This window comes from Ceratotherium simum, chromosome 5 (genome assembly GCF_057802395.1).
Source record: "Ceratotherium simum simum isolate JZ-2026a chromosome 5, ASM5780239v1, whole genome shotgun sequence".
NCBI lineage: Eukaryota > Metazoa > Chordata > Mammalia > Perissodactyla > Rhinocerotidae > Ceratotherium > Ceratotherium simum.
In genome coordinates, this window is record NC_141904.1 from 89,697,413 (window position 1) to 89,711,382 (window position 13,970).

The 13,970-nt window shown below is 53.7% G+C and overlaps 1 protein-coding gene across 6 annotated transcripts in view; it reads right to left on the reverse strand.

Moving 5' to 3' along the window:
* Nucleotides 1-3,675: 3,675 nt before the first annotated feature.
* Nucleotides 3,676-13,970, reverse strand: part of IQSEC1 (IQ motif and Sec7 domain ArfGEF 1) — a 368,724-nt gene continuing 358,429 nt past the window's right edge. For all 6 annotated transcript variants that reach the window (XM_087431595.1, XM_014797175.2, XM_087431597.1 and 3 more), the window contains exons 11-14: nucleotides 13,467-13,628; nucleotides 12,401-12,577; nucleotides 6,473-6,522; nucleotides 3,676-5,213 (exon numbers count right to left, since the gene is read on the reverse strand). In XM_087431595.1, coding sequence (XP_087287721.1) covers nucleotides 4,656-5,213; nucleotides 6,473-6,522; nucleotides 12,401-12,577; nucleotides 13,467-13,628 — 947 coding nt within the window. In that variant the 3' untranslated portion in view covers nucleotides 3,676-4,655. The remainder of the gene's footprint in view (nucleotides 5,214-6,472; nucleotides 6,523-12,400; nucleotides 12,578-13,466; nucleotides 13,629-13,970) is intronic.

Consider the following 13,970-nt stretch of genomic DNA (forward strand, 5'->3'; position numbering starts at 1 on the left):
TATTCACTTCCCTATGAAGGATGGGCCACAGCTAATTTTGGTTATTAAAATTAATCTTTCTTTCCACAAATTAGATCTACCAGTTTTAGCTCATGTCATGATATGTACTGAAACTCGAAGGTAGTATTCTCTGGAACTGAATCTGGGTCCAGGAAAGGGGAAATAGTACAAGCCAATCATGTTCTCAGAAGTCTTCCTTCCAAGAGAATCAGAATTCACCTTCCTTGCTTTTGCACAACACATCAAACATCATGTGGACACATGGGCAGCTTGACTTCATAACCTCTTCAGGCATCTGGAACCCGCATGGGGGATTCTTCTCCCCCAGTCACTCCCAGTCCACCTCAACACTTCACAGGAGCCATCTCCTCTCTCTAACTCGATGAAAGCACTAAAATTTGTTCAAAGTTGCAAGAAAGTATAAATACCTTTGAAATCTTCTATCAGTGCCTAGGTTGTGATATGTACCTTTATGTCTTACATCAACGTCCTCAACTTGCAGTTAGTCCAATGTCCTCCAGGAAAGCCAGTGCCCACAGCAGTCATGACAAGGAATGGGCAAACTTGTCAGCTGATCTCTGTGTCTGACCAATAGGGAAACTGCTGGACTTTTCAGAAAAAGTAAGAACCCAAGAGTTTTAAAGGATTTATTTGATTTCTCCACATGATCACAGCTATGGTTTTACATCAATAGAGTCTGTTACTACTCACAAACAGAATGCATATTAAAACAAAAACACTCCTTTCCTCCCCAAAGTTACACACTGGGTGCTGGGCTCCTTGTGAGTGAGGTGTCCCTTGAGGTCTTTGAAGAGTCTGCATTCAAGACCTGATTCTAATCTTTTAAAACAGCTCGAAGGTGAATGACAGATCCCAAGAGGAGACGGGTACTTTGCGCACCCGCAGCACGACCACAGACAGAACCGTCACACTAACATGCACGTGCGGCACGCGGCACAACTTACAGCTCCTCCTGCTTGCCCCTCACACCACCCCACTTCACGTGGACTCATTTTGCCATCTGTTTCCTTGGTTATTGTTGTTGTTATTTAAAATACTTACAAAATGACTCATTTTTCAGGCAGGAAGGGTGATGATATTTTACAAAATTGTAAAATGCATGCTTACCTGTAGAAACACAGCTTCATATGGAACGCTGAGTCAACACCTAGGGTCGTGTTTAAAGATCTGCTGACTGCCTTTTCAGCTCATTTTAAAGAAAAACAAGAGGCTTCTGCTGCATGCAGCGTGTGATGGAAAAGTCGCTCTACACTGGATGACGGAAGACATTTTTAAGCAAGATGTGCACATATTAGGATGAACTTTATTTTTACATTGTTGTACAATTCATTCATAAACTGAAAAATAAAATACAAATACATGATTTGTCCCAGAAAAGATTTTTGTGATGCTACCAGCTGCTTCCTCTACGGTCTCCTGCTCCTGTCAGAAATTACTGTATAATTGAAATAATCTGTGCAACTTGAGAAAAATGTCCCAAGTGTGTCCTGACAGTAAGAAAGGATGACACACACATCCTGCTCCCAGCCCAGCGGGTGAGCCATAGGTCCCCACAGCTGTGACTCAGTGACAGGCTGGGATCTGGAGAACAATCCCATGGAAACAACATGGGGGGCACCATCTATCAGAAGCTTCTGCTTCCCAAACAAGATTTGTGCAGCGTGGCTCCAGTCTCCTCAACAGGACAGCGTACTGGAAACACTTCCCATGACAGGTTTGTAAACACAATACACACAATGAGGAAAACTCATTGACCTGAACCCGACACATGGTATAAAGTTGGAACGTGAGGAGAACTGAATTCGTTCAAGAAGCTCTCTTTCACTACATCTGGCCCTGTGGCAACCTGACAAAGCATCAGGACACACCGGTGACAGTTTTGGAGGTAAGAGTTCTGAATGGCGTGTGGAGCACGCAGGATGGCAATGAAGAGTGGGCCCCCGCCCACAGATTTATTGTGGGTTCTTTCTGTTTTTTGTTAGTGACTGCTCCTTCAGAAAGGGTAATCTTGTACCAAGCAGCCTGCATCTTTTCTGGAACAACCTAGAGTTTACAGTTAGACTCTACCATGGGTACAGAGGGTGAAGAAAAGCTGACATATTTAGTATGTTACCATTTTACTTCAACTATTTGTCAACAGTAACACTGAAGTATTTTGCAAATATACAATACACAGAGTGTGGCCTCACATTGATGCTGGGTGACATGCAGCACAATTCGACTGTTCCTTGTCAGAACAACATCCTTCACGCTGCAAGACAGAGAATGCCTCGGGGAGCCTGACTCTGAAGGAAAACCAAAGAATTTAGGAGTCAGTGGAACCGGGGAGCCTCCCACCAGCCCGGCCTGGAAAGATCAGACACATCCGTGCTTTTTACTTCTCCTTCTGAGCAGATGCCCAAGAGAGAAATAAATACTACAATGATGGGAGATGAAGCGGGCAGGTTAAAGTCACACTCCTTTTTACAAAAGGCTAAACTCTAAATTGCTGTATTTGCTCTCTGTGGAGATTAACAAAGTGCTTGGTTTGCAGATTTGCTGGTATGGTGACCTCAATGATACGACAAAGGGGTGAGTGAGGAGGGAAATGGGCAGAACCCTGGACTGTTCGGCCAGGGTGGGTTCCCCTCTGTCATCCTGCTGTCCGGCCACACCTCGACACGCCGTCCCCGGAGCACGGAGCTCGCGGCCTTCAGAGTCCTGTGCTAGCTTCGCCCTTTCTGAGAGGGCTCTCTGCCTGGGCAGGTGCCGTGAGGCGGTCCTCGGGTCCCATGGCTTAGGAGCACAGCATTGGGGGCTGCAGTGGCTCGAAAGGCTGAAACTACAAAGTATGGCCCATGGGTGACTCAGGCACAAAACCGGATGCGTGCAGTGCCAGGCCCCTGGGGGAGTGGATAGTGTCACCACAACACGGAAGCCACAAGAGCACAGCTGAGTCATGTGATGCCCTGGCAGCTCCCTGGACCATGAGAAGGCAGCAGGGGCTTCACTGGCGAGGGCCGGTGCTCATCGGCTGGGGTCAGATGCGCCACGGTGATGACACGGGGGTTGTGCTAGCACATGGCTACATGGAATTACGATGGTCACGGCTACTACTCAGAAAACAAAACGGGAAACACACACACCACCCTGGTTGCTAACTGCCAAAATCGCCTTCAGATTCGAGAGTGGTTCCTGGTGGAAACACGCTTGGGGGTTTCTGCCTGTTGCACTTGGAAACAGGATGAGTAAGTTATGGTGTTGGGGAGACGAGGATGAGAGCTGGTCGTTTTCATGTTGGACATGAGTACTTCTGCCGTGTATGGGTGCCCCCTCAGAGGACTCTGAATGAGTGTGCATTAAATCATATGCATACAAAAGAAATATGGATCATGGGAATTCACAGTTATCGCAGCCATTAAAGTGTCTAAGAATCTGTGTAACCAGGGGCCGGCCCCGTGGCTTAGCGGTTAAGTGCGTGCGCTCCGCTGCCGGCGGCCCGGGTTCGGATCCCGGGTGCGCACCGAGGCACCACTCCTCCAGCCATGCTGAGGCCGCGTCCCACATACAGCAACTAGAAGGATGTGCAGCTATGACAGACAACTATGTACTGGGGCTTTGGGGGAAAAATAAATAAATAAAATCTTTAAAAAAAAAAAAAAAAAAAAAAAGAATCTGTGTAACCAATATTCTGGGACAACTGGTTCTTAACTAGTTGTCCCGAGTTGCTACTGTGGTTTACTGCATTTTATCTATTTGCTTACCTGAAATAACAGAGCAGCTATAATACTGATTACTTATGATAGTATTCTGTTAATAAAATAAGGATTTATACAAAGCAATATTGGACTTTTTAAACAGTTAGATGCTATGTTACTTGGCACAGTTAGTGATGATTGCGTAAAGATTTTAGCCAGTCCTAGAGGGACTTCTCTTCTTTTTATGAAAATATGGAAGTATCTGAATTTGTTCCTAGCATTTAAGTTTTTGGTCTACTCTCTCACACATTCATCTCAGGTACTGTCTTCCTATCAGGTAAGGAGAGCTCCTTATAAAGTCTATATTGCTAATTCTGTGGACTGAAACGCCTTTCACACACAAGTACTACCTATACAGTATATATATATATTTATATATTTATATATTTATATTATATAAAGTTTACTTACGTATTTTCATCAACCATATCAGGTCTACTTAATTTTTTGCCCATTGTCAACAAAAGAGCAATAGTGCAGCAAGTTTTGGGGTTTTTTTGTTCTGTCTCTGGTTTTTGTGTCTTGTTCTTCTTTTCCTAGGCTGGGTTTTCAGATGCATGTACAATTAGGGAGTAGAGAGCTGAGGGCTGTAGTGGCCGGGGGGGCAGTTCAACATCTACTTGCCCGGCGGCACCGTTTCAAGGCTGACGGTGGCCGAGGCCCACCCCTCAGGTTGAGGTGGATGGAGCCTGGGCACCAACACTAAATTAAATCACGAGTTTTGTTCCCTACAATACAAGCCCTGTGGGCTCAGGGGGCTCCATCTGGGCCATGGGGAGCAGACGGGAGAAATGGAAACAAAAGTGCCCTGGGTCTGGTCTGAGGGTGGCCACCCCAGGTGTGCCTCTGTGTGATGTGCGGTTGTGCCAGGGAGTCTGGGACCCCCGCCCAGGCTGTCTACACAATTGTGCTGATGCCGCTGGGTTTGGCCTTGCTGCTGGTGGGGGGTGGCGGCGCAGGGGGCTGCCCGTGGTGGTGCGCTGCGTGGCCCACGTGGCCTGGGTGGCCTGTGTAGGCTGAGGGCAGTGGTGGGTGGCCATGCACATGGGGCCCATAGGGTGGGTGCCCCCCATGGGGGCCGTGGTGGTACTGGTGTGCATGCTGGATGTGCGGGGGCGGGTGGTAGTGGTGGTGATGGTGGTAGGGGGGTGGGTTCTGCTGCATGTGGCAGTACTGGGTATGGTGCCCATGCACCTGGGCCTGTGGCGGGCCCTCTGTGGGCCCCTGGTGATGGCCAGCGGCGGAGTGCTGCGGGTGGGGCAGGCCCAGTGGGTGGGGGGGCAGTGGGGGAGGGGCTGACGGCAGGTGGGCCTGGGGAGGGGGCTTCCCTCTCTTACTCCCAAATAAGGAGCCCAGGAGGGAGGATGAATTAGGCATAGTCTGGTGTGGGCGAGATGGACACTCTCGTGTTGATGTAGCTCTCCGGCGCATGTGAGGACTGCTAATGATGGACCCCTAAAAAGGAAATTCATAGAAATCAAAATTAAAAGATCTTAAAGCACTTATGTCAGAATGATTTAAAAAAAAAAAAATGAAAAAAGTTCACCCACTGACTGCTAAGCCTTAGTTTAACTCGCTGGCTGCAGAGGGCGGGGCTGGGAGAGGCTGCACTCAGGCGCCGCCTCCTTTCATGCTACTGTGGCAAGACAGCTGGGGGCTGGAGGGACAGCGAACTGGCCTTCCAGGGAGAAGAGGGGGCAGGGTGGGGGGAGGGAACCCTCCATTCTGGTCAACAGCAGCAGCAGCAGCACAGTTTGACTTCTGCTCCATCCTGACAAGCACCCTGTCACGGAAGGGTGAGTTTTCAGATCAGAACCATTTGTTTGGGGGTGTCTGAGCGGCATGTACTAAGTGGAGTGGGGCAGGCTGGTGTGCATGATGAGAACCCCATTCTTGCAGAAATTGCACCCTAAGCTCTCCTGGGTTCTCTCAATGGGTCCAAGGGTAATTGCTCTCCCTGTGTGGGTCCTGGGGTTTCTGGGAAGGTGGTGAGAGGCACAGGAGGGCTTGGGAAACCTCGTCCTGGGGGGTGGGCCTGCCTAGGCGTTTCACTGCAGCTACCTACAGCAAACCAAACAAGGAAAAAGAAGGAAACAAAAAGTTCTGCAAGCTGAGGTTAAGATGTGAACAGTAATATAGAGATGGTTGAAGATGAATGAAATCTCATGAAATCCACACTGATTTTCCTTTCTCTCACAGCTCTCCTCCTCCCCTGAGCTAGCTAAGCAATTCCATGGTACCCTGACCGCAGACACACGACAATCGAGACTCCGGGAAGGAAGCGATGGGGATGGTGGAGCGTGGAAGTCAAGAGATCAGCAACACCTCCGACAGCAAGGTTGGAAGGTGCGTGGGTGCCTGGTGGCCGCTGCCTCCCCCCCAGGAGCAATGCCCAGGGACCCCAGGGGGAGTGCCGGGAAGCCAGGTATGTTAACCATGCTCGGGGACCACAGGGGACAGGGGTTAAGCGGGAACTAAAACACAAAATCCAGAACCACCCCCCACCGTTCCAGCCCAAACAAGCGGTGAGAGGCGTGGCGGTTCTAGGCGGAGGGGAGGCTGGCATGCACTGGGCTGAGGCAGGCAGGGGTGGGCGTCTCTGCGCCTCTGTGCAGTAGGGGAAGGAAGAGCAAAAAACAAGAAGACGACAGATATGAACCAAGGATTGGGGAGGTAACACGACAGCCAGCCGGACGTAGGCGCTTCCTACTTACTTCCACATTGCTCTCTAGCGATCCTGCACTGCTGCGACGCCCTCGCTTCCCTGCCCAGAACATGCAATACCAGAGGTTAGACACAGACACGAGGCTGGGGCGCTGCCTGCCCCTCAGATACGGGGCCCACCTGCCGCAGGCTCGGGCGTGAGGGTCAGAGGAACTCAGTGGGGAAGCCGGTGGCAGGGCAGTAATGAGTTAAAAAAAAATGGGGTTTTTAAAAAAGCAAAAAAAAAAAAAAAAAGAAGATTCTTTTTCAACCAGCCCCAACTTTATACCCCTGCTCCTGGATGGGCAGTTTGTGGCGAAGGGTGGGCCGAGTTGGTGCACAGGTGGGGCCTGATGCCCCGAGATCAAGTTGGCATCAGCCATCTGCTGACAGGGGAGGGCAGCTTCTCCAACAGCTGAAAACAAACAAAAGGTGGTCGTGCAGGGCCCTGACTTTCAGTGGATTTCATATACGTATGTATATATGCAGACATACGTACGTACGCACATATACACCTCCGGCTCCTGGCAGGGTGGGATTGATGGTCAGGAGGAAACTGAATTTTGCACCCTGTTCTCCCGGGTGGATCAAATGTGCTGGTGCCTCTGGGGCCAGTGTTTGGTTTGTGCAGTGCCCTGGCCGGGGCAGGAGACAGGGTCGGGGGCTGCTGGGAGGCCTTCCTCCAGCCAGGGCCCTAAGTCCTGCCTCCCCTCTATGGGCACCACCCCCCAGGATGCCACAAGTGTTCCCTCAGCCATGAGCTCTCACTTCCGAGGCCTTTTTACATCCCTAGTGCACACAGCACGCACTCAATATGTTGGCTATGTCAGAAGAAGGCTGAATCTTCCTCTTGGTTCTGGGTGCCCAGGGCCCATCCAGGCTTCCACAGTCCCTCTGGAGAATTCTCCATGTTTGATTTCTGCAGGACATCAAGGCCAGTGGAAACGATGGTGCCCAAGCTTAGGGGTCTGGTCTCCAGCCAGCTCTCTGAGAATGTGGACAGGATGAGCGGCTGGAAAAAGGGCTTCCCTCTTGGTGTTCTCTACACTTCCATCTGTGCAGCCCTGGCCATGAGCTGAGCACAATGCAGGTGCTTGGTCAAGCCCTACAACAACACAGGACAGGTATCCCTCTGTCCATGCCAAGGAGGAGATTCTGGCTGATGGGCTCACCGGCTCAATTCCCACAGTTAGCAGAGTTCACACCCAGGGCTGTCTGTCCACCTCTGAAGCTGGAAATCTCGGCCATGCTGCCTTCTTAGCTGGACCCAGGCCAGGCCTAGGAGCCTGGAAGATGGAAGAGACTGCCATGTGCCTCTCTGTGGCCCACAACCCAGCCCCACACTGAGTGGAGAGGGTGTGTCTGTGGGTCCTTCGAGCCTCATGGTGGCACCTGAGTGTGCTGGGCCGTGCCTGGGATAGGGCCTCAGTCCTGGATATACAACAGCAGGCTTGGGGGAGGTCTGGTCCCTTTGTCTTGCCTGCTGACCCCAAACTGAGTTCCAGCTGGGAGCCTGGGGTCCACAGAAGGCCTTGCTGGACTCTGGCACGTGGGAGAGGGCCTCAGAGTCCCCTCAGGACAGGGCCACACAGTGGTTGAGGATAAGAGCATTTTCCACCAGCTGCTGAGGCCCAGGGAGAGCCAAGCGGGGCCTGGCTTATTCCCAGCCGGAAGAAAGACAAGGGTCACATTTTTCTTCATCTTTCAGCTAGCGTGAGAAGAGGGGCTGACCGTCTTCCCTTCCTGCCTTCTGCCCCGACACAGTGGCCAGGCACATGGAGCAGAATTAGAGTCCAGCCTCCCTGAAGGAGGCTCTTTGGCTGGGGAGGTGACCCCAAGTGGCACTCCGATTCTTGACTGCCATTTCAGCATCTGTGAAATGGGCGTGCCTCCCCTCCTGGGGTGGCCACAAGCACCTAACACTTAGGACGTTGCTCACCACGTGGAAATGCTAAGTTCCGGTCTCTGCTGTCTTTGGAGTTTTTAAATCACCTCTCTGGCCCCTCTAAGGCCTGGGGGCTCCTCTGACTGACTAAAAACCAGGCATGGAGGCAAGACAGGCTGCTCTGCCAGTGCCCAGCAGCACCTTCCAGCCGCCTGCTTCTGCTGACAGGACTTGGGCCAGGCTTGGAGCTAGGTTTGGGGGCTTCATATGGTGCTGACCTGAAGGTGAACAAGATCCTCCTCCTCTCCCTCTCCCTCAACATGGGCCAAGACTTGAGAAATTTTTTTTTTTTTAGGAGAGCTTTAACTTGGATGTCTTTGAGTGATGTTGAGTTTCTTAGAATTCATCTTTTCAACTTCTCAGATCAGCATGAGATGTGGGGGTCCCTACGGGAGCTCTCTGCACTCCAGTCTGAGAGGCCCCACTCACAGGCACACCCACAGACACCTGCCCACCACAAACTCACGTCCGGGTGTGTACATGTGCACTTGAGCACACACCATCTACTAATGGAGGCAAAGCATGCCGGAACAGGGGCTCACACCCACACAGCCACGCTCCCCTCACCGGCACTCGCTGTCCAGGTACCTCCCCGCTCTCTCTCTGAATCCTACACTAGCCTCAGGTGAGCCCCACCCCAGCCAGCGCCTCTTCTAGAGCCAGATCAGGCCCTGCCAGCCCACCATGGCTAGGAACAGGACCATGTGTGGAAGGGGCTCCGAACACGGCTCTTCACAGCCTTCCCCTGCTTCTCAGCATCAGGACAGGACGCAGGCAGGGCTCTCTCCTAGAGGTCTCACCCTGCAGCCCTTAGCAATGCTGGGGGCTGAGGTGCCCTCACTCAGTGACAACAGCCATGCACACCGTGCCAGGCCCTGCTCTAAATGCTTTGCAAGTATCAACTTTCATAGAGAGCCTTGGAGGGAAGAACTAGTCCCCACCTTGCAGATGGGGAAACTGAGGCCCAGAGATGTAACTTGTCCAGGGCCTGACAGCTAACGAGCAGCAGGCTGAGGAGGGAGATGATCTCAGTGGTGTGACTCCAGGATCAGCGTGCTGTGCGCCCTCTGCTGGGCTGTGCTGGGGTGGCCATCCCGAGTGCGGCTTCAGTGTGCACATGTCACGTGCGGAGTGCCCGTCCTGGGCAGCAGGTGCTGCTTTGGAAACTGGCCGCCCTGGGGTGATGACGGGTGCAGGCAGGTCCTGCAGCCCCTGGGAGACGTCCTCTCCGTGGGGACTGGTGTGGACCTCAGGGACCCAGGGACAGTATCCACCAGGACTTGGCTGACGTGGGGCAGAGGCTAAGGCCCAGTCACACCTATGTCCACGGTTCCTGCAGGTCCTTGATTTCGGGCCAGCAGGGCTCTGGTGCCACTGAAATGAACACAGGGCCCTGGCCAAAGGAAGGCCATGTGGAGACATCGGGTGAGGACTCGAAGGTCAGTGGGGAGCTGGAGCTGGAGGCCAGGCCCCGCCCTCCACCTCTGGAATGTCAGGGGCTCCTGGAGGCACCTGCTGCTGGGCTTCCTCCTTGACCATCAAACTGCGACTGCTTCTCCCATCCCCAAGGTTCACGCCGGGCTGAGGCCACGTCCCTGTGTGTTGTCTCCTGGATGAACGTGTGATCACAGGTCTGGGGCAGCTGCTCTGAGAGTGATGACGTGCCAACCACTGAAGGTTTGCTCTCCTGAGTGGAGAGGCTGCCCCTAAGGCCTTGCCTCTTCTTGACAAGCTCATCTTGGCGAGGCCCGCGGTGGGTGGGAGTGATGCTGCCTCTGGAGAGCACACAGTTCCACGTCTGAAGCTGCCAAGCCCAGCATCTTCCAGGAAGGCTGCTGACATTGGCCTGTCTGTCTCTGGAGGTCACAGATGGCTTGTCCCCAGTCTGGGGCCTTGGCAGCTGTTAGGACTCACCTTGCCCTTCAACCTTTCTGGGTGCAGGGGGCTTTCTTTCCTTGGGATTCTTTCATCGTGGCTTCAGGCCCTGAGAAGACTCAATCTGCAGTGTCCTTCTCAACTCAGAATCCCCAAATGACAATGGTAATAGTAACAATAAATGGAAATCAGCCACACCTTAGAGCTTCATCCCTCACGTGGCTCTGGGCCTGGGCATGAGGCTCTGTCTGACCCCTAAGCTCTGGTAGAGAGTGGACAGCTGAGATCCTGACCACCAGACACAGAGTGGCTGTGGCTGGCCATGCTGAGAGCCTCAGTTCCAACAGAGCCACTGCAACCTGAGGGGGCTGGACAGGGAAGGGCCCCCCAGCCTCCTCCAGAGGCTTCATCGGGGAACAGAGAGGCCAGAGCCTGCCCCACTGCACAAACTCAAACACAGGCTCAGCCTCAGCCTGCAGAGGCCCAGAGCAGTCCACTTATGCTTAGCTGGGTTTAACAAGCCATGGAGAAAATCAGTGGTTCCCAACCAGAGGCGATTTTGCCAACCAGAGGACATCTGGCAATTTCTGGAGACATTATTGATTGTCATGACTGGGGGGATATTACTGGCATCTAGTGGGTAGAGGCCAGGGATGCCGCTAAACATCCTGCACAGGACAGCCCCCATAGCAAGGAATTATCCAGCACAAAACAGTGCTGGGATTGAGAAACCCTGGGTTAACCCTCATGCTGGCAATGGATTGCTGATTTTTACTATGAAAAAAAAAAGACAAGACAAAAGCAAAGGAAAAAATCCAACTCAAAAAGAAAAAAGAAAAGAAAAACAAATTTCTGAGAAATGAATAAGCTGAAGGGAGGCAGACAGTGCTGCTGGTGAGGCAGGTATGGGATGGAGTCATGAGCAGGCTCTCTTTGGGGGGCCCAGAGCTGGCCACATGGTGACGCCTGAGGCAGGGTAGGGCGGGCGAGCCTTTAGGAGGGGAGGGGGCTGATCTAGGCCTGAGAGGGTCTTCCCAACAACCAGGGGCTACATCAGGCTCCTGGGGCAGGGGCACCCGGGGACTCGGGGCAGGTAGAGCCTGGGGTCCCAGGACCCTACAGTGCTGGCACAGCCCCGTGCCCACTGTGCAACAATGTCTTGCAACCTCTGCTCCACCGCAGCCCCAGAGCCTCCTCCTGGGAGAAGCTGACTGGCTAGACACAACCAGTGGGGGGCTTAGGGGCTGCCAGGGTGCACCCCCTCACTCCATAGCTCTGACAGCACCAGCAGACAAAGCAGGCTGGAGCAGCGCTCACAGGCTCCAGCTGGGTCTGCTCCCATGCCTCCCTCATTCACCTGCCCCAGCCGAAAGGACCAGGCCAGGTGAGGGCTGCCAGCAGAAGCTCCCTGCTCCCGGACGCTCCAGGTGCGCCCTGCCCCGGGAAATGTGGGAGGCCGGAGGAGTGCTGCTGGCTCGGGGGTTAAGAGGCTGGCAGCAAATAAACACACACAGAAACAAAGAAACAACAGCAACAAGAATCACAGTTTCCGCTAGGGCTTTCCCCTGACATCCCAAGGCCAGCCGTGGCCGTCGCCTCGGGGCTGGATGGAGGCCTGGGTTTCCCAGGAAGGAAGACCTCTGCGGGGAAAGCAAGCCCAAGGGCAGCAGGAGAGGAGGTCTCCAGACACCGTTTAGAGGGCTTCACTCCATTTCATTCATCAGCATAAAACACAGGGACATGGCAGCACAGAGTACACGGGACGCATCCGTCAGCGGGGCCTAGCTCGCTCTGGGTGAGCAGTTTCAGAAAATAAATAAAAGAATAAATAAAACTCCGAAAAGAAGAAAGGGAGACGTGGGGTTAACCTCCCAGCTGTTCTGCCTTTGACAATTCGGTCCTGTTTTCTTTTCCCTTTTGGGGATGCCCTCTCTGTACGGTCAGATGCTACTGTGGTTTGGGATGGTCACAGGGAACCCAAACGGCGCTCGGCTCAAACCCCACCACTGCTGGCTGCCACCACAGTCCCTTCCCGGCACAGTGCGTGCCCCACCGCTGATGCCCAGTCTGAGTCCTGCATGCACTGGGCTAGGAAGCTGGCCCTAGGTCCAGCTCTTACCCGCTTCTGAGAGGTCCCGCAGGGAGCTGCTGAGGGCGCTGCGCTTGAGGCCCTCGCCACTGGCGTAGCTGTCGTCCAGGCAGGCCCGGCTCAGCGTCCCGTTGCCTGACTCCTTTTTGAGGCTGGAGCACTGGGACATGCTGGGCCGCACGACGCCCTTCTGCTTCTCGAGCTCCGCTGAAACAGAGGGGGTGAGGGGCCCAGTGAGAGGAGCATGGCCTGGAGAGGGCAACCTGGGGTGGGCGCAGGGCCAGGACCCTGGCCAAGAGGGAAACGCAGTGGACCACAGCCCTCTGTTTGGGGCTGGCACTGTATCCATCACCATCTGCCTGGAATGAGGAAAAAGTAAGAAGCGAGGGTTGTTTTGGGACAGAGAAGGTGTGACGGCTACTTTCAACAAGAGGGAGCCGCAAGGAGACCCCAGAAGGGAGGGTGGAGAGGTCAGAGTGCCTTGAGGTTTGTGAGAAAGACAGTCACTTTAGGCTCGAGGGTTGACAAGGAGATAGACTTGCCTGGGTCTGGAGATGAACAAGGTTAACCCCCTGCCATGGATGGGGGCCAGAGGTGGGGACACCCATGTGCTTCCAGGGAGTGAGGCTCGGAGCCAGGAGAAGCAGGGGTTATAACCAGAAACCAGGGGATGGCCTCAGCTGTGACCCCAGTAGCTGGCTGGGCCCTGATGCGGAAGATGAATAAATAATAACCACGCTCAAGTGCAAAGAGCTCAGCTCCCAAACTCGGGAAGCTCTTGTGCCATGGGGTGACCAGGGAACCAGGGGCCCTCCTCAGGGCAAGCGATGTGGCCCCACAAAGAGGCCAGGCCTGGGCCTCTGCAGCCCTGGCTCTCACCAGGAGGCCTCTGCTCTCTCCTCCCCGACTCTGCCGCCTTCTGTGGCCTGGCTATGTGGGCAGCCTGGGCACGTGGCCAGGGGCATCTCATCTCTGTGGGCCCACAGTCATTGGCTCCATCGGTCTCTGACTGCTATCACTGCCACCAGATGGGAGGCAACACCTGAGTCCAGAAAGTCCCGAGAGATGCTGGGACTCCAGAAGGTCTGCGACTTACACTCTATCCTGTGCTTCTCCATCTCCTGCACCTCTGCGATGGACTCCCGCAGGTCATCCGTGAATTTCTTCCTGTCTTGAGGATTGGGAGCGTTAAAGTTTATTAACACTTTGATGTCTGCTCCAGGGACAGCGGACGTGAGCCGGATGCCATTGGGGTAGTCTGCAAAAAGGAAGAAGAACCCATGGTCTCGGTGCGTTCTCTGCAACCTCCCTTCTGGTCAAGAAAACAGTCATAAGTCTCAATTCAGGATGGGCGTGAGAGAAGTGCTCAGAGCCCAGGCTCTCAGCAGACATGTCTGACCAGCAAGGAGAGGCTTCCACAGTGCACACCAGGGGGACCACATGATACTCTCCATCTCCCAACTTGGGTGTGTGTTGCTCCATCTGTAAGCTGGGGGTGGATCTGGCCTATCTGAGGGGAAGCCAGGGCTCTCATTTTTCCCCCACCTGAAGGTCATGGAGCCTGGGCCACTTCCATTTGAGTCCTCAGTCACTCTGCCTG